The sequence below is a fragment of the Microchirus variegatus genome, assembly GCF_963457635.1.
Source record: "Microchirus variegatus genome assembly, chromosome: 8".
Lineage (NCBI taxonomy): Eukaryota > Metazoa > Chordata > Actinopteri > Pleuronectiformes > Soleidae > Microchirus > Microchirus variegatus.
The window spans coordinates 30594731-30622314 of NC_139809.1; the positions used below are offsets into that span (position 1 = coordinate 30594731).

At 40.1% G+C, this 27584-nt stretch overlaps 1 protein-coding gene across 1 annotated transcript in view; it reads right to left on the reverse strand.

Annotated features, from left to right (window-relative positions):
• hydin (HYDIN axonemal central pair apparatus protein) overlaps window positions 1-27427 on the reverse strand; it is a gene marked incomplete at both ends in the record, with an annotated part of 92389 nt that extends 64962 nt beyond the window's left edge. Inside the window, 15 exons of the mRNA XM_083894320.1 lie at window positions 56-191; window positions 281-381; window positions 1392-1633; window positions 1716-1783; window positions 2393-2619; window positions 5291-5409; window positions 7455-7554; window positions 8467-8653; window positions 9510-9711; window positions 17532-17656; window positions 18708-18907; window positions 20035-20169; window positions 20656-20775; window positions 24103-24228; window positions 27362-27427. Of these exons, the coding sequence (XP_083750446.1) occupies window positions 56-191; window positions 281-381; window positions 1392-1633; window positions 1716-1783; window positions 2393-2619; window positions 5291-5409; window positions 7455-7554; window positions 8467-8653; window positions 9510-9711; window positions 17532-17656; window positions 18708-18907; window positions 20035-20169; window positions 20656-20775; window positions 24103-24228; window positions 27362-27427 (2154 nt within the window). The remainder of the gene's footprint in view (window positions 1-55; window positions 192-280; window positions 382-1391; window positions 1634-1715; window positions 1784-2392; window positions 2620-5290; window positions 5410-7454; window positions 7555-8466; window positions 8654-9509; window positions 9712-17531; window positions 17657-18707; window positions 18908-20034; window positions 20170-20655; window positions 20776-24102; window positions 24229-27361) is intronic.
• Window positions 27428-27584: the final 157 nt, after the last annotated feature.

Genomic DNA, 27584 nt, shown 5'->3' on the forward strand with positions numbered 1-27584 from the left:
AGATTTTACTTTCGAGAGGTTAACATTATTTCAGCGGCCTTATTTTCTACTTAACCTGGTCAAGCAGGCCATAGCAGGCAGGCAGACTGCTGCGGTTGCTCAGCTGCACATGCTGCTCACAGGGGTAATCGAGGAAACACCGGTCAAACTCCAACACTGGAGTCTCCACCGCTATCTCAGGAACAACACACCTGTCATAGCAGTGAGGAGGGGAGAATCAACTTCAACCGATGTGTGTGTGAGCACATGTTAACACATGTGAAGGAGTGACTGTCCTGACCTGGCGTTGATCGGCAGAGTCCTGATCTCCTCGCCGACACCTTCCACATCCACCACCATCGCCAGCCTGTAAGTCTTGACCGTGTTGGAGCACAGGGTCACCTTCAAAACACAAGGTCAACATCAACTGCCACTATTATTCTGGTTAAGCCTTAGAACACACAGAGAATTCAGTTTTATATCCTTTTTTTCAGCACAACCTACAGGCAATCTGTTGAAATGACATATTTATTTAATTTTCACAAACTTTATAAACATAGCTGAGCAAAAAAGTACTCTTTTGACACAGTTGTTGTATTTCTGCTCCTGGGGAACCCAGAGTTTATGAGCCATCACGTTTGTCTCTTCTAGTGCAAGAGCCTGAGGTCAACCCTGTTAAGTAAATGTGTTTTGCTGTGCACGACCAAATCGCAAAAAAACCCAGCCAAAATTCAAAATGGCTGACTTCCTGTTGAGTTGAGGCCATGGTCACGGTCGACTTTTTTCTTTGTCTTGGTCTATAACATCTTCCCACCAAGTTTCGGGAAATTCTGTGGAACTCAATGTATGCCTAAGTTATAGGGCACTTCCTGTTTTGTGGCGAATATTCGAAATTAGCCAAAACGCCATATTTAAATCTGCCAGACTTTTCAACAACATTTCATCTTTGATGTGTCTAGTACAAATTTTAAACTTTCAACAACATTGTGTCGAGTACAAATTGGCACAATTTTGGTAGGGTGCAAATGGCCAAAATGGACACCAAAATTCAAAATGGCTGACTTCCTGTTCAGTTGAGGCCATGGTTACTGTCGACTTTTTTGTTCGTCTTGGTCTATAACATCTTCCCACAAAGTTTCGGGAAATTTGGTGAAAATTTTTTTTCTTATGTTTTCACCTTAGGGGGCGCTATAGATCCCTTGCGCAATGCACGGTGTGGTTCGGGACCTATGCCAATATCACATTTTTGCCGGACTTGACCTACATGCCAAGTTTCAGGAGTTTTTATGCACGTTAACCTCCTCAAAAATTACCGCAAAGCCTGGGATAGAATAATAATATGTTCCTCGATGTTCCCTACCATTCGTGGCTCGGGCCCTAATTATCTAAAATAAGTTAGTAAATTAATTTACCTTAATAGTGACATCTGACATGGCACGCACAGAGTCCACAGCAGGGTTGATGGAGAACTCCACGGGCCGATCGTGAGGGTCTGGAGCGGCGCAGCCTCGCCAGTCCTTCCTGGACGCCTCGGACGCCTGTTTGGCACCGGTGACGCTCCGCGACCCCAGCCCATCTTCCAGGACGCGCAGGGAAAAGTTCATCGGCACAAAGGAGGTGTTGAACAACGTGAACGTCAGCGTTTGTGGGAAACCTGCAAACGGAGACGGCGAAAATGAGGAAGTAGTAAATGTGTAAATGAATGAATAAGTGCAGGAAATTCAATTCAAACCCACCAAAGGCCACGTCGCCAAAGTCGAGCTCTAAAACGTTGAAGTGGAACGTGGGACCGACAACGCAACCCCTGAAAGAGAACGCAGCACACGGTAATGACTTCTTTTAAAGAACGGCAAACTATTGTGACCCAAATCCCCAAGGTATTGGGGCCAATTCCAATTCCTATCTTAACCCTCAATCCTAACTGGCCCTCAAAACCAAGTGTTGAGGGTTATTTTGTCACTTAGAAATGGGAAACCCCTTAAATGCAGATACGTCTTCAGACTGTAGGGGGCAGAATAACCGAGAAAGCTGCGTCCAGTCTGTCAACTCCAAAAAAGTGACAATGACGTCAGTAATCCATAATATGGGCCTAAACTGAGATAATACAATGGTTTTCATCATTTTTATATCTCTATTAACAAAGAAAATACTTCATTTGTAGCGTACTCGTTTCGCTGCTTTCGGCGCCGTCTTTGTTATGTGAAAACACGCAATGCATTCTGGGTAGCCCTTGCTCCCAAGGGTGGTCTCGGAAAATCTCAATATTGAGGGCGATGCAGACCTTAAACTTGGCCCTCAACTTAATATTTATGAGAATCGGGACAGCACTTGGACTAGAGGGAGCACATTTTTGAGATTGAGGGTTAAGCAAGGAATTGGAATTCACCCTTGATCTCATTGATCAGCGCTTCACCTGAAGGTCAGGGTGAGAGGTTCTGGTCGTCCCTGCACAGATAACAGTAAGTCCTCAGAGAACTTCCCCAGGACGCTGCTGAGGAAGGTGACTCTCACAGTCTGACTGGCTTCAGCGGGAATGACACCGGACGCCGGGCTGAAGGAGAAACACCGGCCGAATGTGGTGTCGGGGCAGCTCGACAGCTGGAAACGGGCGTCTATCGGGCTTTTGTTTGACACCAGTACCTGAAGAAAGAAAGAAAGAAAGGACATAATTCACAGGGAACTTTTTGCATCGAAAGAAGCTCGTTTACGTTCGCGTTTAGATGCTAACAGGCTACACGCTAAAGCCCCTTTTTCCACCTACGGTCCCAGCTCGCCTCGCCTCAGCACGGTTTAGGTTGGTTTTTCCACGACGAAAATAGTGCCTACTCGACGTGGGCGGAGTCATCACTGCACGGCTACATGAAACTTTGTTGTTTTCGCAGAACATAAATAAACTTCCCCCGGGTCTGGATTCAGCAACGTCAGGTCCCTGACCACTTAGATATAGTGGAGGCTTTAATTGTGAAAGAATAGCTGTTCAGCTCTGTTATAAGTACAGCATTTTGGCATCTATTTCAACCCAAAGTTTTACCGTTCAAAAGTTTGGGCTCAATTTTTAAAAGTCAGACTTTTATTCGTCAAAATGAATAGAAAATATAGTCAAAACATTGACAAGATTGGAAATAATGATTTTTATTCAAAATAATCATTTTGCCCTTTTGTCAAAGAACCAGCAAAACTGTTTTCAGCTGTGCTCACTTTATTCTCAGAATCTGAAATTCTGAGTTTAAAGTCAGAATTCTGAGTTTTAAAGTCAGCATTTATTCCGACTGAGTTTAAAGTCAGAATAAAGTTAGAATTCTGAGAATGAAGTAAAAAATCTGAGAATAAAGTAAAAAATCTGAGAATAAAGTCAGAAATCTGAGTTTTAAAGTCAGAAATTCTGAGTTTCAAGTCGTAAAAAAGTCAGATTTCTGAGTTTAGTCGTGAAAAAGTCAGAATTCTGAGAATAAAGTCAGAAATCTGAGTTTTAAAGTCCGATTTCTGAGTTTCAAGTCGTAAAAAAAAGGCAGATTTCTGAGTTTCAAGTCGTAAAAAAGTCAAATTTCTGAATTTAAAGTCGTAAAAAAGTCTGAGTTTTAAAGTCAGAAATCTGAGTTTTAAAGTCAGAAATTCTGAGTTTTTAAAGTCAGATTTCTGAGTTTAAAGTCAGATTTCTGAGTTTTAAAGTCAGATTTCTGAGAGTAAAGTAAGAAATCTAAGTTTTAAAGTCAGAAATTCTGAGAATAAAGTCAGAATTGTGAGAATAAAGTCTGAATTGTGAGAATAAAGTCTGAATTGTGAGAATAAAGTCTGAATTCTGAGAATAAAGTCTGAATTCTGAGAATAAAGTCAGAATTCTGAGACTCTACTGTTAAATCTTGAGATTTTAGGCATTTCGCCTTCTAACTGTTGGAGATTCTGGAAGAAATTGGAGAGGTGAGGGAGTTCGGCTGATGAAAAATACGCTACTATCGAACATTTGTCCTCTTGCCTTTTCGTATTTCGGATTTCCTTCACGATTGCAATCAGCTTCATTCCACGTCGGCGACCAAACTTGGATACTGCCTCTCCTCTCTTTTCCCTCGCAGTCAGCTGTTATTTCAGATGTACTGCGACTCTCCTCCACTGTGTTCACCTCCGTATCAGTGCCAGGTCAAACGGAGCGTCCTCATCTTTCAGAACCTCAGCGTCCCTGAACCCCTCTGTGATCATATCAATAACTGCTAAGTGCCTAAATACTCTCATATCGCGTTGCTTTTGCACTGCACTGGGCACAGCAATAAAGTTTTTTCCTCCAGCTGTAAAAGTGAGTCTCGACAGGATATCAGTGACAATTTATGAATTATGACAAATTATGACAAGAACCATTGGTGACACATTTGTTTTATTTTAGTGGCATTTCGCAAATGGCCAAAATGGACGCAAAAATTCAAAATGACTGACTTCCTGTTGAGTTGAGGCCATGGTTACGGTTGACTTTTTTCTTCGTCTTGGTCTATAACACCTTCCCACCAAGTTTTGGGAAATTCTGTGGAACTCGATGTATGCCGAAGTCATACGGCACTTTCTGTTTTGTGGCGAATGCTCAAAAATTCGCCAAAACGGCGAGGGTTGCCGTGGCCACACCGTTTTAAAAATTGGCCAATGCTTTCCAGAACATTTCATCTAGTAAAAATTTGTGTTTTTTATGTCAGTACAACAATCGTGTTTGGACGAGTTCGCTCATTTATGTAGGGTGCAAATCGCCAAAATGGACACAAAAATTCAAAATGGCAGACTTCCTGTTGAGTTGAGGCCATGGTTACGTTTGACTTTTTTGTTTGCCTTGGTCTATAACATCTTCCCACCAAGTTTCGGGAAATTCTGTGGAACTCGATGTATGCCGAAGTCTTACGGCACTTCCTGTTTCGTGGCGAATGTTTGAAATTCGCCAAAATGGAGAGGGTTGCTTTGGTCAACCCGTTTTAAAATCTGCCAAAACTTTTAACAACATTCGGTGTGTCTAGTACAAATTTGCGCGTTCGCTTATTTATGTAGGGTGCAAATCGCCAAAATAGATGCCAAAATTAAAAATGGCTGACTTCCTGTTGAGTTGAGGCCATGGTTACGGTCGACTTTTTTATTCATCCTAAGCTACAACATATTCCCATCTTCGAATTATGACCATTTTATAACAAGAGCCAATGACATTTGTGACATTTGTGTGTTTTTACATTTCTGTAACAGCTAATATTGTTGCTAATATTGAGCCAGACGCTAACAACTCAATACAATAATAAAGGAAGAGAGCGCCACAACAACCTCCACTGCACTCTCCCAACACTCTTACCTCGTAACAGTTTGTGTCGCCAACAAATACACTTTTCATGTTCATCAGATTATAGTCGAGCTGCAGTTTCGGTCCGGCGCCCTCGCCCCGGAGTTTGAGAGGTAACCGCGACTGACGGCCTGAAGGTGGACGAGACACAGGAAATAATATTCATTACAAGGTCAGAGAAGACACAGAGACAACAAAAATAAACTTCCCCGGGTCTGGATTCAGCAACGTAAGGTGCCCGACCACCTAAATATAGTGAAGGCTTTAATTGTGAAAGAATGGATCACTTAACACAGTTGTTCAGCTCTATTATAAACACAAGATTTTAGCATCTATTTCAACCCAAAGTTTACCGTTCAAAAGTTTGGGCTCAATTTTTTTGGGTGTTTTCCATTAAAAGTCAGACTTTTATTCATCAAAAGAGTTGCAAAATGAATAGAAAATATAATCAAGACATTGTCAAGATTAGAAATAATGATTTTTATTCAAAATAATCATTTTGCCCTTTTGTCAAAGAACCAGCAAAACTGTTTTCAGCTGTGCTGACTTTATTCTCAGAATCTGAAAACTGAGAATAAAGTCAGAATTCTGAGTTTAAAGTCATAATTGTGAGAATAAAGTCAGAAATCTGAGTTATAAAGTCATAAATTCTGAGAATAAAGTCAGAATTCTGAGAATTAAGTCAGAATAAAGTCAGAATAAAGTCAGAAATCTGAGTTTCAAGTCAGAATTGTGAGAATAAAGTCAAAATAAAGTCAGAATTCTGAGTTTAAAGTCAGAATTGTGAGAATAAAGTCATAATTCTGAGTTTTAAAGTCAGAATTGTAAGAAAAAAGTCAGAAATCTGAGGTTTAAAGTCAGAAATTGTGAGAATAAAGTCAGAATTGTGAGAATAAAGTCAAAATAAAGTCAGAATTCTGAGTTTTAAATTAGACTTTAAAGTCAGAATTCTGAGAATAAAGTCAGAATAAAGTCAGAATTCTGAGTTTTAAAGTAGACTATAAAGTCAGAATTCTGAGTTTAAAGTCAGAATTGTGAGAATAAAGTCAGAAATCTGAGGTTTAAAGTCAGAAATTCTGAGTTTAAAGTCATAATTCTAAGTTTTAAAGTCTTAATTCTGAGTTTAAAGTCATAATTCTGAGAATAAAGTCAGAAATCTGAGAATAAAGTCAGAAATCTGAGAATAAAGTCAGCATTCTGAGTTTAAAGTCATAATTCTGAATTTTAAAGTCATAATTCTGAGTTTTAAAATCAAATTCTGAGAATAAAGTCATAATTCTGAGTTTTAAAGTCAGAACTTTTTGGTAGTGTAAATGTTGAGCTTTGTGAATCAAACCGTATTCACTGAAACATCTTCCAGTTTTGCTAAATAAGCTTAAAAAGTGCTCAACACAGCGAGGCGCTCTCTCTCTCTCTCGCTCACTCTCTGCTCCTCATCGATTTCCGACCGCTCAGGCCGTCAACTGCCCCGAGAACACATGGAAATCGATGTAAATCCTGGCGTCCGGGGCTCAGAAGACACTGCAGCAGGAGAAGGCCACATGCAAATCTTCCAACAACCTTTTACTCGCACCCGGACGGGCGGCGTGAATATTCATGGCATCGATGACTGGACAAATGAAAATGAGGTGAAGTCGCACGAATGAGTCATCGCTGCGTTTAAAGCGTAATCTGTCGTAATCTGTGTTTCATGCACGGTTGATTCTGGTAGGAGAGGACAACATAAAAAAAGAGCTATAACTCCAGACAGACAGACATGGTTTGCAAGTAGCAAACTGTATTTGGCTAACAAATGAGCAGCCAGACTCGTGTGTGGATCCTGGGGGATAGTGATTTACAGCAGAGCACAGCAGTGCAGTTGGCCTGACGTTGTTCAAACAATCTATTCCAAAGTGTTGGAAGAACAAACTAAAGAAAGTAGTTTTGACTTTCACTCCACAAACAAACCCTTACGAGGTTGCTATGAAATTGCTGATAAAGAAGGGCCCCACAACACGTCCGCGGTCCGACATCTGCAGACACTATATCGGTTTGTTAGCGGAGTTTGCTAGCGACACAGACGTACCTCTCCCAAGGGAGAGGTACCTATAATGGCAAAAGGGAACGGGAAAGGTAAATAACTTCTCCAGTGTGCTAACACACAAAAAGGAAATGCTAATTAGCGCGAGACACTGACCTGTGACATCACAGTAGACGGTTTGCTGGTAAAGCTCGGCCTCCTTTGGTTTGAAGATAACAGTGAAGGTTTGAGTCATTCTGGGCCATATTTCTCCTTTCTGTCAAGACAAACAACAACAACAGCATTTATTTCAATGAGAGAATGTGTAAATAAACACTACCGTTCAAAAGTTTGGGGTCACTGAGAAATGTCCTGTTAAAAAATGCATTAAAATTATTCCTTAAGAGGTTTGCAAATATTTTCAACAGATCCTTGTTCAGGGTGATGCCGACTATTATGAAGGTACATTTCAAGTCATTCCGAGATACTTTTTGTTTTCGAGAAGAAAGTCAGCTCACTGTGATGTAATGAATTTTTGAAATTCAGAAAATGATCCATTTGCCCTGATGCACTTTGACAGTGAGCTGACTTTCTTCAAAAAAAACAAAAAGTATCTCAGAATGACTTGAAATTTACCATCATAATAGTCGGCATCATCTTGAACAAGGATCCGTTGAAAATATTTGCAAACCTCTTAAGTAATAACTTTGGTGATTTTTTGAAATTCATGAAATGATCCATTTGAGAGATGTATTTCTTCCTATGCAGGGGTCAGAGTGGGTCTCTGGATGTATTTGTGCTGGGATGTAATAAAACATAAATCAACTCCAGGAAACAATGTGCAGGCGCTTTAGGAAGGCTTAGCTTACAACACGCTAACTCCTGAGAGAGTGTGTGTGGTTTTTTTTTTTTTGATGAAAGGTTTTCCCTCCGTCTGTCCTGTCTGGGGAACCTGGCTGAGCTAAGCAGAGGAGACATCATGGCAGTGTCAGAACAGGTCAGACTGCCTGAAGGTCCCTGGGCAGGAAGTGTGTGCACCTGCTGTCAGGCTGATTTCACGTCGAAACAACAGAGACAAAATCTTGCAACTAAGAAAACATCGTCGGTGCTTCCAAACACCTCTTTTTTTTTCTCAGTGAGGAAGAACAGGGAGAGTGAATCAAAGATGCGAAACCATGCAAACACAAACCGCTGGCTCCAGAGTCACACAGTCATGTGACAGGGTCAGGAGGTCCTGCGACGACTGGCTTCTGCCATCTTGCAAAGCTCTGGCCAGAAGTGGGAAGCGGTGGATTGTTGCTGCGGGGTCAGACTGATACTGAGAGAACAACTGTTCCCTCTCCTCCTCGGCCAATTTCTGGAAAACTGAGCTCTCTCTGTAGAGAACAGAGGGGCGGGGAAAAGACAAGAAAGAAGGAGGTGAACAAGAAGGGTTAGAGAGGAAACTCTTGCACGACATAGACTATGGTTTTGGATGGACGATACATTTTCTCTTTAATTTGACAATTTCAGGTTGTTAGTTAAATAACTTGGAACTTGGAATAACTTGTCCAGCACAAATTGGCCCATTTTTTAAGCACCCGGGCGAATACGCTTATTTATATAGGGTGCAATCGGGCAAAATGGACACCAAAATTCAAAATGGCTGACTTCCTGTTGAGTTGAGGCCATGGTTACGGTCGACTTTTCTGTTCGTCTTGGTCTATAACGGCTTCCCACCAAGTTTCGGGAAATTCTGTGGAACTCAATGTATGCCGAAGTCATAGGGCACTTCCTGTTTTGTGGCGAATGTTCGAAATTTGCCAAAATGGCGAGGGTTTCCACGGCCACAATGTTTTAAAATCCACCAAACCTTTCAACAACATTTAATCTTTGATGTGTCCAGTTCAAATTGGCCCATTTTCTATGCGCTCGGACGAATTCGCTCATTTATGTAGGTTGCAAATTGCCAAAATGGACGACAAAACTTCTGACTGCTGACGGCTGACTTCCTGTCGAATTAAGGCCATGGTTACGTTTGACTTTTCTGTTCGTCTAAGTCTATAATATCTTCCTACTAAGTTTCAGGAAATTCGGTAAAACCAATTTTGCTTATGTTTTCACCTTGGAGGGGGGGGCGCTATCGAGCCCTTGAGCAACGCAAAGGTTCGGGACCTATGCCAATATCGCATTTTTGCCAGACGTGACCTCCATGCCAAGTTTCAGGAGCCTTGCATGCATACAAACCCTTACCTGAGTACAAGCAGGTCCTCCTCCTCTTGGCTGGACCATAACGTCCACTGGTACTGGAGGACAGCGTCACTGCGGTTGGTGAGAGACACTCTGTGAGCGCTGGCCAGAGAGACGTACGTCCTGTTCATCGTCAGGGAGTCCGGTTCGAGGCGGACGTCCAGCTCTTCGCACGTCCCACGCAAGCCGACGTAAATGTCTTCACCTGAGCGGGGAAACGGCGAGAAACGGCAGATACGTTCACGCGCTTTGGGTACGGGCGATGGCGAAACCGCAGATCGTAACAAAACAGAGGACTCCGCCTCCTTTTCCCACGTACGTTAGGGAACTTCCTCGTTTACAAGACGCCTGGTTTCTTTGTTCATGGCAGCAAAAATTATGCGCTAACCAATATATTGCAGGACAATAACGTAGCGATGCATCGCGATACCCGTCTCACTGAAGAGAGCAAAGCGCTAGCTTGATAGGTTAAAAGTGCAGGATTTTTCTATTTATTGACAAGGTAGTGCATGAAGTCTACGTGCTGAGTGTGGTTGAATGCATCTCCTAGCGTAGCTTTCTCCATGTTATATTCATTGAAAAAAAAAAAGAGCTTTTCCTTCAAAAATAAGGACATCTCTAAGCGACCCCAAACATTTGAACGGTAGCGTATAAGGTTCAAAGTCTCTTTATCGCGACACAGCGATTCTGTGATAACCAATATATTGCAGGACAATCACGTAGCGATGCAACGCGATATCCGTCTCACCGAAGACAACAAATCGCTAACGTGAAAAGTTAAAAGTGCATGATTTTTCTATTCATTGACAAGGTAGAGCATGAAGTCTACGTGTTGAGCGTGGTTGAATGCATCTCCTAGCGTAGCTTTCTCAATGCGTTTCCCTCATTAATTTGTAAAAGAAGATGTAAAGATAATAGTGCAATAAATTAACGAATGACCCATAGGATCAGGTGCAATATAGTGTTATATTGCACCTGATTGCACTTTTGCAGTCTAAGTGACCCCAAATAAATGTTTGAACGGTAGTGCATAACGTTCAAGGTCTCTTAATCACAAAACAACGATTCTACGATAACCCATACATTAAAGGACAATCACGTAGCAATACATCGCGATATTTGTCTAAATGCGGAGAACAAAGCGCTAACGTGAAAAGTTAAAAGTGCAGGATTTCAACAAAGTGCATAAAGTCTATGTATCGAGCGTGGATGAACGCATCTCGTAGCGTAGCTTTCTCCACCGTTATCCCGCTGCGTTTCCCTCATTCATTTGAGCAGCGCCACCATGAGGCGACATGAAGTAACGATGGAGTATCGATTATCGTGTTGCACAAGGACGGACGATATATCACCAAATCGATATTTTTGACCCAACACCCGAATTAAAAGTTAATTTCTATGTGAAGAAATGCTCTAAAATTATAGAAATATGCAGCAGTGACAGTTCATTCCCATTCAAAAAACGCCGTCAGAAAATCTCCGTCTCAAAGTGGACGGGGGAGTAGACGTTAAGGTGAACGCTTTCATTTCTAAAATGTGCCAAATTGCAGGTAAATGTGATTTTTTTCCCCCCTGCTACAGAATACGACTCTCTGGAGTAAAGTTAGCTACGAGCCCCGAGAGACAAAATCTCCTGAACGCTAACGCTAAGACACCTAACGAGTCCCGGCGGCGTCACGTCCAGCAGCGAGACAAAGAGCAACAATAACAAGCAGAAACGACAACGAGATGCAAAACTTTCCCCAGTTTTGCATAAAGCCGCCGACAACAAGGTAGTATGCAAATGAGCTAAATGTTTGTTTATATTCAAATCAGACGGACGAGAGGCATTTTATCTGGATATTAGACACGTGCAGGTCCAGAGTAATGATTGCTGAAATCACACAGTGAAGCCACTGATTTTCTACTGATTATGAGGCAAATGTATAAATTCTGAAAGCTAACGTCAGTTATTTTATTGCACCTTCATTGTTTCAGTGCTCATGTATTGTTTTAAAATGACTCTCTTACCTGTTTTACTTTGTCTTAAACTATCTTCTTCTGTATCATTAAAAACACTGATTCATTGTTTTTATGCTCTGTTTTCCAGATTTTGTTGCAGTTAACTTTGAGACAAATTAATATCGATGGTATTGTTGTATCAGTCTTGGTATTAGTTTTAGTCTAAGACTAAAACTAGCAGCTTAAAAGTAATTTAATGAACTGAAATCAAAATCGAAACGACAATTTAAAAGCAAAACTAACTAAAACGTTTTTTTCCACAACTTCATTCTGGAATACAGAGCATTTTACTCTTGATTTACCTGCAGGTTTTAAAGGTTAAAGAATGAAATGAAAGGATTTGATCATTATTTCATCCTTTTCAGCGTCTACAAGTCAAGGCTTTCTCTGAATGCCATAAAAACGACTAAATCAATTAACTATAACTAAACTGAACTGAAAAACAAAACTATATATATATGTATAACACTAAATTTGTGTACTTTTTCGTGTTTTTTGTCGCCATGGTTACTCAAAACGCTTAGAAAAGTCACAGCCGGCTATTCCCGATCAAACCGCACGTTCCGATATAAGATATGTGGGGGTTTTCTCAAAACTGTGGGAGGAGAACACATCCAAGATGGCCGACATCGCTGTTCAGGGAACGGGGTCTCGTGTCACCTCTGAAGTTTCACGCCGATCGGTCAACGTATGGCAAAGTGTTTCGCGGCGAGCCATCCAAATTCACCAAAGTTCCGATGGCTGCTAGCGAGCTCAGTTACGAAACTCGTGAAATGCCAAGAAATACGGCAAATCCAAGATGGCCGACTTCCTGTTGAGTTGAGGTCATGGTGTCAAGAGGATTTTTTGTTCGTCTCGGCCTGGACAATACACCCAACTAAATTTCAAGACATTCGGCGCAACTAAATTTCGGCCCGCTCCATAGGGGATTGACCTGTGGGGGCGCTACTGCGCCATTTTGCATTGGTTTTTCACAAGTCCATTATTTGCAAAATTTTTCGCCAGTTCTGATGTGCGTGCCAATTTCCGTCCGTTTTCACGTTTCACGTTTAGGGGGTCAAATTTGAGTTTTTAAAGCGTATAAAACGTATTTATACGCTTTATTTAAACACTCAACCCCGGCCTCAGTATCTCACCGACCGTCCCACACTGAAAGCTCAGCGATGACGGAAAGCCGCGGCGACTTTAGGAGATGTTCTGCGAGGGGTAAAGCCAGAATTTAACCCCCTCAGTAACATCTGAGGATGAAAGTGAAGAAGAACCCGTTGCAGCTTAAGGAGGATCTGCCAAGAAGACGGAGGTGAAGCGCTGAGATCCACGCAGAGCTCGTAGAGATTTACACAAAAAGTTTTTTGAAATCATAACTCTCAAAGTTGCTAAGAAACTATGAAAACGCAGCATCAATGTGTGTGTTTGCAGTCCAAAACACAAATAGCCCATTCTACACACACACACACAGTCATCACAGCAAAAGCTCTTCATCCTCGCTGATTGGTTACCATGGTGACAACAAATGGCTCATTTCCATGTTGGAGATTGAGTGTCCATGAAAGGTTTTTGGAAGGGAATGATTTTGCAAAAAAGAAGGTAATTCAGGAGTTTTAAATGGGTTCTTGTGTTGCCCCGCCCCCACTGCTGCTGCTGCTGCTGCTGCATACACACAAATGCTCCCTCGAACAGGTCGATGGAGGACGCAGCATACGGGTAAGTAATTAAAATGCAGTAGTTCCCTGACCGGACTTGGGAATCCGCGAAACTTTTCCCCAACCTTTTCGGCTTTGATTTTACGTAACTCATATACGTAGGTTGCAAATGGCCAAAATGGACGCAGAAATTCAAAAAGGCCGACTTCCTGTTGAGTTGAGGCCATGGTTACGGTCGACTTTTTTGTTAGTCTTGTTCTAAAACATCTTCCCACCAAGTTTCGGGAAATTCTGTGAAACTCAACGTACGGCGAAGTCAAAGGGCACTTCCTGTTTTGTGGCCTGGACGTGGCGGATTCACTCATTTGTGTAAGGTGCAACTCCCCAAAATGGCCGCCAAAATTCAGAATGGCTGACTTCCTGTTGAGTTGAGGCCATGGTTACCATTGACTTTTTTGTTCGTCTTGGTCTAGAACATCTTCCCACCAAGTTTCGGGAAATTCGGTGGAAATCAACATACGGCGAAGTCATAGGGCACTTCCTGTTTTGTGGTGAATGTTTGAAATTCGCAAAAAAGGCTAGGGTTGCCGTGGCCACGCCGTTTTGAATCTGCCAAACCTTTCGACAACATTTCATCTTTGATGTGTCTAGTGCAAATTTGCACATGTTTTAATGTCGGTATGACAAATGCACTCAGGTGAGTTCGCTCTTTTACGTAGGGCGCAAATCGCCAAAGTGGACACCAAATGACATCAATTAAAGAAAATCTGTCACAGCTGACCAGTAAATAATCCATGATCATAATCCACTGCTTTACTTTAGAACAGGACGAGAAAGACTGAATTAATAAGAAGAAATCTTTGTAATTGTAATTTATCTCAAAGGTAAAGATGTACGTCTGCAGTAAGCACACAAACTAGGATTGAAGGAGAACTCAGGCCAAAATAGTCGTCGAGAAAATCAGAGAGAAACGAGAACAGGGAAGAGACAGAAGATGAGTGAAAGAAGGAAATGGGATAGAGAGAGAGCGGGAGAGAGGGAGAGAGAGGGGGGGGGTGTAATACAGAGAGAAAAGCAATTATCTCACAGCATCAGGATGCTATGACAGCAGCTGACAGGCAGGGAGAGCTGCAGCTTACTGCTCGGCTTTCATCCTGGCAGTCCAACACAACACACACGCACGCACACACACACGCACGCACACACACGTTCTCGTCCCAGGACTTCTTCTTCTTCTACTGCACGAGAACTCTGCACAACCTCCTCAGATCCTATTTGATTGCAGCACAGAGACTCTGCAGCAAACACTGGCTTTGTACTTACATATGTGCTGTGCGTGTGTGTGTGTGTGTGCGCGTGTGCGTGTGCGTGTGCGTGTGCGTGTGTGCCAGCGTCCCCTCACAGCGTTGCACATCCCTGTCAAAGCAGATGCCTCGGTGCTTCCCTTAGAGACGCCTGTCTTTACTCTTACACCAGGAGCTGTGACAGCTGGGTGTCTAACACACCGCTGAAGGAAATGATATATATGTATATACATATACATATACATGTATATTCATATACACACACACATATATATATATATATACATATACACATATATACATATACGCATACACATATATACGTATACACATACACATGCATATACAAATACACATACATTATGTAAATATTATATATATATATATACACACTATACATGAATGTATACGTGTAAATATATATATATATATATATATACATACATATACACATATACATACATACATATATATAAAAACATATATGCACATACACATATATATATATATATACACATATATACATATATGCATATATACACATATATACACACATTAGGGATGCAACGGTACAGTATCCCCACGGTATTCGGTATTTTACCGAATACCGTTGCATCCCTAATATACACATACACATATATATACACATACACACATATATATATACATATACATATACACATACACACATAATATGTGTATATATGTATACATTATACATATACATGTATAATGTATACATATATGTATATGTGTGTGTATATATATATGTATGTGTAAATATATATACATATACACATATTCATATATACATATGTATGTATATACATATGTATATATACAAACATGCATATATACACACATATATATATACATATACACACACATACTTATATACATACATACCATATATACACATGCACATACACATATTCATATATACACACACATATATATATATACATATGCACATATACATTTATACACATATACAAAAATATCATATGTATATGTATACTTATGTGTATTAATGCATATGTATGATATTCACTGGCTTAAAAATGCAGGAAGCTGAATGAAAAACACATATTTACACGGACGCACACACACACACGCACACACGCACACACACACACGCACACACGCACACACACACGTGGCGAAGTCACTCGTGCAGCGCTGAACTAAAGCATGCATCAGTGAGAGGGAGTCGAGAGGTGAAAGGTGCTAAATTAAAAATGATGATCCGTTTGATGGGCTGTAAGTGGTGCTCAGACCCCCCCCCCCTCCGTTACATAAGCTTAATACAGGTGAACGCTGCTGACACCGTCACTGTTCCACTGTAAGGAAAAACAGTGACGCATACAAAGAGGCACAATATGTTCGACATGAAAGAGAATCACATGCATCTTTTATAGAGCCTCGGCATCACAATCGTTCAACCATCGGCTCACACAGATGAATTTAAAAGCCGCAACGTAATAACTGTCGTATCAGCACGCACGCGCACACAAACCCGGGAGGTGCATCGTTAACCGGAGTGAACTCGCTGCTCCGCTGTGTTTGTGAAGCATCATGGGATTTATTTTGTTTTCCTCGGTGTGTCTGAAATTAGCATGAGAGGAGACTTTGATGTTGTGGGGCAGTTTGGATCTGTGGAGTAAAGCTGATCTGATTCTGACTGAAGCTTCACCTGACTTTAATCTACACCAGACGCTGCTGTTTACTCCAGATATTTATAGCCGCGCTATATATATATATATATATATTTTTATTTTCCTACATGTCCAAAAACACTCAGCCATGTGAGTGAATGGATGGATGAAGGAAGAACCTAAAGGACCTCACAACCCTTCTAAAAAACGTCTCGACTAAAGTAGATAAATGAGTCACTTAAAGATCTCTCTGCATACTGTCACTTAGATATTTAGTAACGGCGTAAAATGTTAACGCACGGCATGTTTCCATGACGACCGAGCAGTAAAAGACGCGCGAGATGTCATGTTTTACGCAACTCCCGATTGTTAAAATGAGTCTCTAAAGTAACGCTGAATTTACGCGGTACACAGGTACGCTAGTTATTTGTAGCGCTGACCTTTTCCTTTAATAAACAGACCGCTCCGGTTCCACTGTAGGTGCGCTAACGACGCTAACGGAGCTAACTGGCAAACGGTGCCTGGACTCCGGTGCCAGTGTTTTTTTCCTGGTCAGTCGTCATGGAAACATGCCATGTGTTAACGTTGACGCCGTTAATGCTAATTTTTGACATATATGTTTTGGACAGATACGCTAGTTATTTGTAGCGCTGATCTTTTCCTTTAATAAACAGACCACTCCGGTTCCACTGTAGGCTAAAGCTAACGGCGCTAAATGAGCTAACACAGCTAACGGAGCTAACTGGCAAACGGTGCCTGGACTCCGGTGCCGCGGCGCATAAACAAGACGTGACACGGGTGTTTTTTCCGGGTCAGTCGTCATGGAAACATGTCACGCGTTAACGTTGACACCGTTAGCGCTAATATTTAGCTGCTAATATTCAGCAGCTGCGATGACTGTTTCTATTTATTTGTTTGTGTTGTCGTAAATCGCATTTAAACCTTTGCAATCGTGCCATTTTCTATTTATAAAACGTAATAATAATGCATTGTTCGTGACCTTTTTGACTGTCTTACCTTATTAGCTTAATTTGGTCAAAATCACCGGATTGGACTTCAGACACTATGACAGTAAAAATTTTCATTTCTTCTTTATGTGACACAGTTATTAAAGGAATAGCTTAAAATGGCTAGCACTTAATGTTTAAAAAGTTTAAAAATATCTAACTTAGATGAAAATATACCACAGTTTATGAGAGGCACTGTATCGGGGTCATATGCATTATAAAACAGGCGTGTTGATAGTTGAGTTATAAATATTTGACCACGTTTTAATTTTTTCCCCCGCTTTCCTACTTTTAGGAGAAACAGGAACACCACTGTTGGCAGACGCCGTGGACACAGCTTACGCTGTAGTTTGGCCCAGTTTTTGTCATAGTTATAGTCACGAGTTTTTAAGAAAGGCTAACTTTAAACCCTCACCAGTGTGGTAGTGCAGACGCAGATCCTGTCTGTGTTCTCCCGCAGTTGTGGGATGGAAACCGACAACCACCTGCATGTTTTCACCCACTCCCAGAGTCCCACAGGAAGGAGTCACTGAGAAGGGCCTGGAATGACATGGACAAATGTTAGCCAGTGTTAGCCAGTGTTAGCCACTGTTAGACATTGTTAGTTAGTATTAGCCAGTGTTAGCCTTTGTTAGCCATTGTTAGACATGATTAGTCATTGCTAGCCAGTGTTAGCCATTTTTGGTCATTGTTAGCCAGTATTAGCCAGTGTTAGCCAGTGTTAGCCATTGTTAGCCATTGTTAGCCATTGTTAGCCAGTGTTAGTCAGAGTTACCCATTTTTAGCCAGTGTTAGCCGCTGTTAGACATTGTTAGTTAGTATTAGCCAGTGTTAGCTATTGTTAGCCAGTATTAGCCATTGTTAGTCAGAGTTACCCATTGTTAGCTGGGTACACCACCAAACAAAACTTTTATAAAAACTGTATAGCAAGATGAATAAAGTGTTTAATAAAAAACATAAACAGGAAGTAGCACCCCCACAGAGTGGTTCAGTCCTGAGGTTTGACAAAAACTTGTTTCCTCTTCGGGTTTTTGTCAAACCTCAGGACTTCACAAAGATTTGTCAAGCCCATTATTTGCCAGTGTTAGACAGGGTTAGCCATTGTTAGCCAGTATTAGCCAGAGTTACCCATTGTTAGCCATTTTTAACCATTATTTGCCAGTGTTAGACAGGGTTAGCCATTGGTAGCCAGTATTAGCCAGAGTTACCCATTGTTAGCCATTTTTTGCCAGTGTTAGACAGGGTTAGCCATTGTTAGCCACTGTTAGTCAGAGTTACCCATTGTTGGCCATTATTTGCCAGTGTTAGACAGGGTTAGCCATTGTTAGCCAGTATTAGCAAGTGCTAGCCAGAGTCACCAATTGTTAGCCATTACAGCTTTACAGCAACAAGACAGTAAAGATAAGAATAATAAATAATACAATATAAAAAGATATTAACACTGAGACTATAAAAAAAGTTAAATAGAGTTAAACAGTAATCATGAAATTAATTAAAAATAGATATGTTATATACTTTATACACATACAGTATATATATATATATATATATATATATATATATATACACATGTTTTACATAAGACACTAACCTCTTGGTGTGCAGCTCAAAGTTAGCCGTGCCGTTCCCGACGTTGACGACGTGCTGAGTTCTCTCAGTGGAGGCTTTGGCCGGACACAGTGGGAACTGGAGCTCATCTCGGAAGCTCAGAATGCCACGTGGTCCAATAGCTCGGACCGGGACCTCAAACCGTTCCCGGTCTGTCACAAAAACCAGTCTGTGGTGGTGGTCCTGGATGCAGACATGTGTGAAAACAATCATTTTATTAGGTGATGCCTACAAAATCAAAAAACATGGATGTAAACAGATCCCGGGCTAGCCACTGATAGCCAGGGTTAGCCAGTATTAGCCAGTGTTAGCCATTGTTAGTCAGTATTAGCCAGTATTAGCCAGTGTTAGTCAGTGTTTGATGGGGTTAGCCATTGTTAACCAGTGTTAGCCATTGTTGGCCATTGTTAGCCAGTGTAAGTCAGTGTTAGATGGTGTTGCCAGTGTTAGCCATTGTTGGCCATTGTTAGCCAGTGTTAGCCATTGTTCGCCAGTGTTAGCCAGTATTAGCCATTAGTAGCCATGGTTAACCATGGTTAACCAGTATTATCCATTATTATCCAGTGTCAGCCAGTGTCAGCTCTTTATTCGTCCCGCAGTGGGGAAATTTACAGTGTTACAGCAGCAAGATAAGGATAACAATTAACAGTAAAAGTAGTGTTTTTACTATCGCTCTGCGTGGCGGCCATCTTGGAATCCTATGTTGGGTCTGAGAGGTTTACGCTGACTTGAGAGAGTTCCAGTTGAAACTTCGGATTTGCAACGCGGAAGTTCTGACTTCAACGTACAACTGGAATGCAGGTTTGTTGACCTAACTGCTAATATCAGCATGCTAACAGGGTCACAGTGGCAGCACTAGCTTCTCGATCGGTCCGCGTTTCCTCGCATTTCCTTTTATTGACATAATATAAACTACAAGGACGTTTTAAAGGACAAACATCGTAACCTAAACAATCATCACCTGACTCTGGATAGAGTCTGAATAACAGAGACACATCGATTGTTTTACCTTTAACGTTTGCTACGTTTTTTCGCGTTGACCTTTCGCTTCTCAGTTTTCACTCTCAGTCACATTATCAGTAAAAAGAGACAACGAAGGGAAGTGCTGCGGTAACTTAACGCCCTGACCTTTGACCCCTGACCCCGTGACGCTGACCTTGGTGTTTTTGAAGGACATTCTATCTGATCCATGATCTGCCGTGGTTTCCATATCATATATTATTTCATGTAAGTGCTTCTTTATTATAATTTACTCATCTAACGCCTGATAAATACCGTATCTAACACACTGAACATCACTTCTCCTGTACCTTGTTTTCCTGAGGTGTGAAGAACACGGTGAAAGTCGCACAACATCTCGGCGCCACCTTGTTTAATGCATTCTCAGGAGCGACCACGTGGAAAAACTCAGAGTCCTGCAGCTCCACCTTCACTTGTCGTGGAACCTAGACAAAAAAAGAGCAAGATACACACATTAATAATGATTTATTTATGATAACTTGATGGTTTCTTGTACAAATTGCAATGAAAAAATCTCCTCCTGTTTTCTAATGACAGTCAACTCATCCCATAAGCAGTTGTTTTTCCATGAGCTCAGCAGTAGACGTCTAAAATAACTGAAAATTGACATTATTGAGTATTTAAATGACACAGATGCAGCAGAGCAATGTTTCCCAACCCTGGTCCTCAGGGAACACTGTCCTGCCATGTTTTACATGTTACTCTGCTCCAAAAACACCAGATTCAAATAACCCTCATCATCAACCCTTCAACTTTTGTCAATTTTACTTTATATTTTTTTAAAGTTACATTTCAACTTTTGTCAAATTTTTCTGTCTCCTTTTTCTGTCTCCTTTAAAAAAAAAAAGAATAATATAAAAAAATAATAAATTAAAAAATGTAATGTTTTGCCTTTTTCCCCACACACACACCTTGTCCATGTTGAGGAGGCGCAGCTGTAACTTGTAGATCTGAGCGGGAGTGAAGTTCTGGAAGACCAGCTCTGATGGATAAGGCTGGAAAAGAGCCTGGTCCATGTCCACTGTGGTCAGCTGACGACACACACACACACACACACACACACACACACACACACACACACACAGGATTATTCAGCAGTTTAAGTGTGTGTTTTTTAAAGAATTAAAACAAGTGTTCCGGATGTTTCAGCTTCTTAAATGTGAGAAATCATCAAAATGGAATAATTTTTGGTTTGTCGGACAAAACAAGACACTGCATCATCTTTCAACATTTTATGGACCAAACCATAAATGAATGAGGTGAATTCCTAATTTTAAATTAATTAATTAATTAATTAATTAATTAATTAATTAAAGGTTAAAACACTTTAAAAAGGAAGCTAACACCCCTTTTTAGGAGCATAGTATGCTCCTAACGAGCTGCAACTAACGATTATTTTTCTCGATTAATCTGTTGATTATTTTCTCAATTAATCTGTCTATTATTTTCTCACTAAATCTGTCTATTATTTTCTCACTAAATCTGTGGATTATTTTCTCAATTAATCTGTGGATTATTTTCGTAATCGATTAATCTGTCTATTATTTTCACGATTAATCTGTCGATTATTTTCGTAATCGATTAATCTGTCGATTATTTTTACAATCAAATAATCTAGTGAATATTTTCTAGATTAATCGAATAATCTGTCAATTATTTTCTCAATTAATCTGTCTATTATTTTCTCACTAAATCTGTGGATTATTTTCTCAATTAATCTGTGGATTATTTTCGTAATCGATTAATCTGTCTATTATTTTCTCAATTAATATGTGGATTATTTTCTCAATAAATCTGTGGATTATTTTCTCAATTAATCTGTGGATTATTTTCGTAATCGATTAATCTGTCTATTATTTTCACGATTAATCTGTCGATTATTTTCGTAATCGATTAATCTGTCGATTATTTTTACAATCAAATAATCTAGTGAATATTTTCTAGATTAATCGAATAATCTGTCAATTATTTTCTCGATTAATCTGTCGATTATTTTCGTAGTCGATTATTTTCGTAATCGAATAATCTGTCGATTATTTTTCTCGATTAATCGTTTGGTCCATAAAATGTTAAAAAACTTTGATCAGTGTTTGTCAAACCTGTAAAATGACGATGGTTTTGTCCACAAACAAATTGATTCAGTTTCAATGATTTCTTTGTTTTTATGGAGCAAAGAAACAAAGAAAATATTCACATTTAAGAAGTTATCTGAAACAATCAGAAATCTGGTTTTAATCATGAAAAAAAGCTCGATTAAGAAACGAATAATCGATTAATTGTTTCAGCTCTTGTAGAAATACAGAATACTGAGTGGAGGAAAAAGAGCCGGTGACAAATCACTTTTTCCACAGTGTGATTTTTTTTTTTTTTTTTGCTCCACACAAACATTTGCATAATTCACACGTCAACAAAAAAGAATAAATCCCAAAAGTGTGTCCTCCTCCAAATTCTAACGACGGCTGATATTTATTCATTTCATTTCCTCGGCATCATTAAAGTCAGCGTTTGCAGACGCTGACATTGGCTGCCCTCCGTCCATCAATTAGCAGTTTGCTGACTCAGCAGATTAGAAAGTTTGGAGGGAAATGACCCTGACAGACATTAGCTGCTTTGTATGCAGATGATTAACCATTAAATAATTACGCTGTTTTGTTGGCGTCACCTGTTCTTTTCAAATAAATCTGCCTCGTTCAGTTACTTTTTATATTAAAAGTATGTTAGTACGGACGATTACATCAAGCTTTAGCTAATGTTAGACACGCCGCTTCACTGTTAGACACGCCCTCCATTGTTAGACACGCCCCTTCACTGTTAGACACGCCCCTTCACTGTTAGACACACCCCTTCACTGTTGACTTTTAAAATGCATCGAAAAACCCAGAGTTCGAGCACCAAATTTACGTCTGAAAAAGGTTCGGGGAATGTACGTTGAATTTTTTATGTGGGAGGGGCCAATAAGCGTGGCGCCCCCAGAACAATTATCGTACATGCACGAAAATCGGCACGTGTGTAGAAGGTCAGGACGAAGAAAAAATTACATTGATTGCAACCAATCAATTTACTCTTTGACTTTCGTTTTTCGACCTGTTTATTTGTGATGTTTTTATATTTTCCACAGTATTTTATTGTTTTATTGTCACACGTTTTTTTGTCTTATTTATTTATCTCTGACGTACAGCACTTTGTTTCAGCTGCTGTTGTTTTTAAAGTGCTTTATAAATAAAGTTGCACTGGATTGGATTAAGAAAGAAAAGTAAATTAAAAACTGCTCCAGTTCCACTGTATCTTTTTCCAATCAGTCGCCATGGAAACAAGTCATGCTTTAATGTGCGTTAACGTTGACACCGTTAGCATGGTTAACACTGTTAACGTTGACACCGTTAGCATGGTTAACACTGTTAACGTTGACACCCTTAACGCTAATATTTAATGTATATAACGTTTTTTTTTTACAGTCCATCTATGTTGCCTTGTTAATAAACAGACCGCTCCAGTTCCACTGTAGGCTAACGCTAACCGGCGCTAAAGGAGCTAACGCAGCTAACGGAGCTAACTGGTAAACGGTGCCCGGACTCCGGTGTTGCGGCACGTAAACATGACGTCATGCGCGTCTTTTTCCAGTCAGTCGTCATGGAAACACGTCATGCTTTAATGTGCGTTAACGTCGACCCCATTAGCATGGTTAACACTGTTAACGTTGACACCCTTAACGCTAATATTTAATGTATATAACGTTTTTTTTTACAGTCCATCTATGTTGCATTGTTAATAATCAGGCCACTCAAGTTCCACTGTAGGCTAACGCTAACCGGTGCTAAAGGAGCTAACGGAGCTAACTGGTAAACGGTGCCTGGACTCCGGTGTTGCGGCACGTAAACATGACGTCATTTTTCCAGTCAGTCGTCATGGAAACACGTCACGCGTTTACCTAATGCCCAGCACTAGTTTTGATTAGTCTTAGCCCTCTTAGCATCACCACGACAAACAGCACTTCTTCATCCTCCAAATCATCACCAAGCAAGGCTGCTTAAAGCAGACAATCCTCACACTTCATGAGCAAAAAAAACCTGTAATAAATATGTCCTTTTATATGTATGTATGTATGTATATATATATATATATATATATATATACATATATAACGGTCCCTCCTGATTCAATGTATCCTCGTCCTCTGCTTGTCACAATCAAACACTGATTTACAGTATGTAAAAAACACTCTCAGAGAACTCCTCAGGGGTTTGGGACTTTTTTTCACTGTCATCGTGATGAAAGCTGCTCGACTGAAGCTCACACACACACACACACACACACACACACACACACACACACACAGCATTGACGTTGGTCTTTTTTACTTTGTGATGCGTCGTCTTGCTCATGTCGAGCAGCTCCAGGATCCGCGGAGGGTGAACCTCCCTGGTGTTTGCCAGACGTTCCTCGGCGGACTGTGCCATCTCCTGGGTGTAAACAGATGGAGTCACCTGCACAAACACACACAAACACACACACACACACACAGCTATTAGCACCGTCTATTATTTCCTACGTCTTTAGAACGATATACATTACGGGCGGGGATCTTTTACTATCTCACGTTTTGATTCAAAATAGATTTTGAAAGTCAAAACGAATAGATTTTTACTGATTTCTGCTTCAATCTATAGGTGTGCAAAAAATGCACGTTAACGCATGACAAGTTTCCATGACGACTGACGCACGTGACGTCATGTTTAAGTCACTCCCGATTGTTAAAATAAGTCTCGAAAGTAAAGGCGCACACATGCACTTATATTATTTGTAGCGCTGCTCCATCGTTTAATAAACAGACCGCTCCAGTTCCACTGTAGGCTAACGCTAACGGCGCTAAACACACTAACGGAGCCAACTGGTAAACATGACGTCACACGAATCTTTTTCCAATCAGTCACCATGGAAACGCGTCTCTAAAGTAACGCTAAACTTTAAAAACCACAGGCACACGCAGTACACAGGTACGCTGGTTATGTGTAGCGCTGCTCTTTTCCTTTAATAAACAGACCGCTCCAGTTCCACTGTAGGCTAACGCTAACGGCGCTAAACACACTAACGGAGCCAACTGGTAAACATGACGTCACACGAATCTTTTTCCAATCAGTCACCATGGAAACGCGTCTCTAAAGTAACGCTAAACTTTAAAAACCACAGGCACACGCAGTACACAGGTACGCTGGTTATGTGTAGCGCTGCTCTTTTCCTTTAATAAACAGACCGCTCCAGTTCCACTGTAGGCTAACGCTAGTGGCCCTAAAGACGCTAACAAAGCTAACTGCTAAACAGTGCCTGGACTCCAGTGCCAAGGCACGTCAACGTGATGTCACGCGAGTCTTTTCTGGGTCAGTCGTCACGGAAACGTGACATGCGTTAACGCTAATATTCAACGTATATAACGTTTTTTTTTCAGTCCATCTCTGTTGCCTTGTTAATAAACAGACCGCTCCAGTTCCACTGTAGGCTAACTCTATCGGCCCTAAAGACGCTAACAGAGCTAACCATGACACCGTTAATGCTAATATTCAACTTTTTTTTTTTTACAGTCCATCTCTGTTGCCTTGTTAATAAACAGACCGCTCCAGTTCGACTATAGGCTAACTCTAATGGCCCTAAAGACGCTAACAGAGCTAACCATGACACCGTTAATGCTAATATTCAACTTTTTTTTTTACAGTCCATGTCTGTTGCCTTGTATATAAACAGACCGCTCCAGTTCCACTGTAGGCTAACTCTAACGGCCATAAAGACGCTAACAGAGCTAACGTTGACACCGTTAACGCTAATATTCAACGTATATAACGTTTTTTTTTTTACAGTCCATCTCTGTTGCCTTGTTAATAAACAGACCGCTCCAGTTCGACTATGGGCTAACTCTAATGGCCCTAAAGACGCTAACAGAGCTAACCATGACACCGTTAATGCTAATATTCAACTTTTTTTTTTTACAGTCCATCTCTGTTGCCTTGTATATAAACAGACCGCTCCAGTTCCACTGTAGGCGCGCTAACTGGCGCTGGAGGAGCTAACTGGTAAACGGTGCCTGGACTTCGGTGCCGCATCACGTAAACACGACGCAATGTGCGTCAGTCGTCATGGAAACACGACTCATCGATTCTGGGACGTTTTATATCGATTCTGAATTGTCGTAAAATTAGAATCACGATTCTTATGTGAATCGATTTTTTTGCCATACCCCTATTTCCCTTTATATATACACATATATATATACATATATAATATATGCATCAAACACATGCAGGAACATTAGCACCAAGGTTTTATTCTGCCACGTTTAGTGTTTTGTAGAATCTCCACACAAGAGTCTGTCCAAAAACAAACATTTTAGCTCAAAATCTGAAGGAATAAATAACACCCAACAAATTGTGACAGTGTTATCATGCCGCCTTTGAAATATCACAAATTAATTGTATTCAAATGTATTAAAAATAACCTTTAGTAATTCCTCCAATTTTGGAAAAGTCACAGAGGATTTAGAGCCTGTTTGTCTCTTCATTAACATTTGTTCCCATTAAGAATATTTATATTTTTATACAATTAAATATATGGAATATTGATTTGGTAGTTTTTAGACTAAATTACCCCATACCTAATCAGCTTAATAATGTTGTGTATAGAGTATGTTCATTATAAACATGATATATAATTAATCGCATAAACACATCATTAATTCATGTCGCTGTCATTTACGACCAACATAACCCTCTTATAAATAATACATTAATTAATTAATAATGATGCAAGCGCATAATTATAATTATCATTATGTACACATACAATATATATATATATATATATATATATATATATATATATACATACATATAACAATCCTTATTATTTTAGTTAAGTAATATTAAATAAATACTAACCCATACTGTGAAATATTTCATATTAATTCATGCAAAAATGTGATGCATATATAAATTAACATTAAAATGAACACAATAAGGACGAGAAATCAGTTTTATGGGAGAACGCGAGTCACGTATTCGTCATTAGATGTTTATTCCCTCATCTATCATGTCGTGTTTTCATATCTGCTGTATTTATTACAGTTTGTTGTCCACTCTGATCCAACTTTTATCTGAAAAAGCACTTTCAAATGAAGCCACAGTGGACCAAAGTGCGGAATCATAAATAAAAGACGGAATAAATACAAGGCATAAAATAAAATAAGTCTAAAAACAACTCAAATACATAGATTTAAACGGTAAAGATATAGACGAGCAGAGCCTGCAATTGAACCCACAACCTAAATACAGTAAATTAAAGTAATATTATGTTAAAAAACTTTAACTTCCAGCTTCTGAGCAGCTGAACAGGTGTACATAATAAAGTGGATGTAAGTCTAGTATTATATATATATATATAGATATATACATATAATATAATACATATATATATATATATATATATATAATAGAATCAATGTAATGTGTGGAGCTATAAACTGACGTGTTACCATGACGTTTTAGCCCAAAAATAGTCCATAATTACTGTGATATGCGAGTGAACAGAAGCTATAAAACAGCATTAACATTAGCATCAGTGTGTTTTCCTCACCTTTGTCCGTTTGTCCTGCTTCACGACGGGTTTCAGGTTATAAAACGACGACAGCAGAGCGGCCATTTTAAATTAAAATGATAATTAAAAGACACACCTGCGAAAAGAAGACACTTATTATTCATCGTAATGATTCTTAAAAAGTGTCAAAGTGACACCAAACACACTTGAAGTGAAGCTAAGTTGAAGGCTAGCTGCTAGCAGCTAGCGGCACGTACCGTAG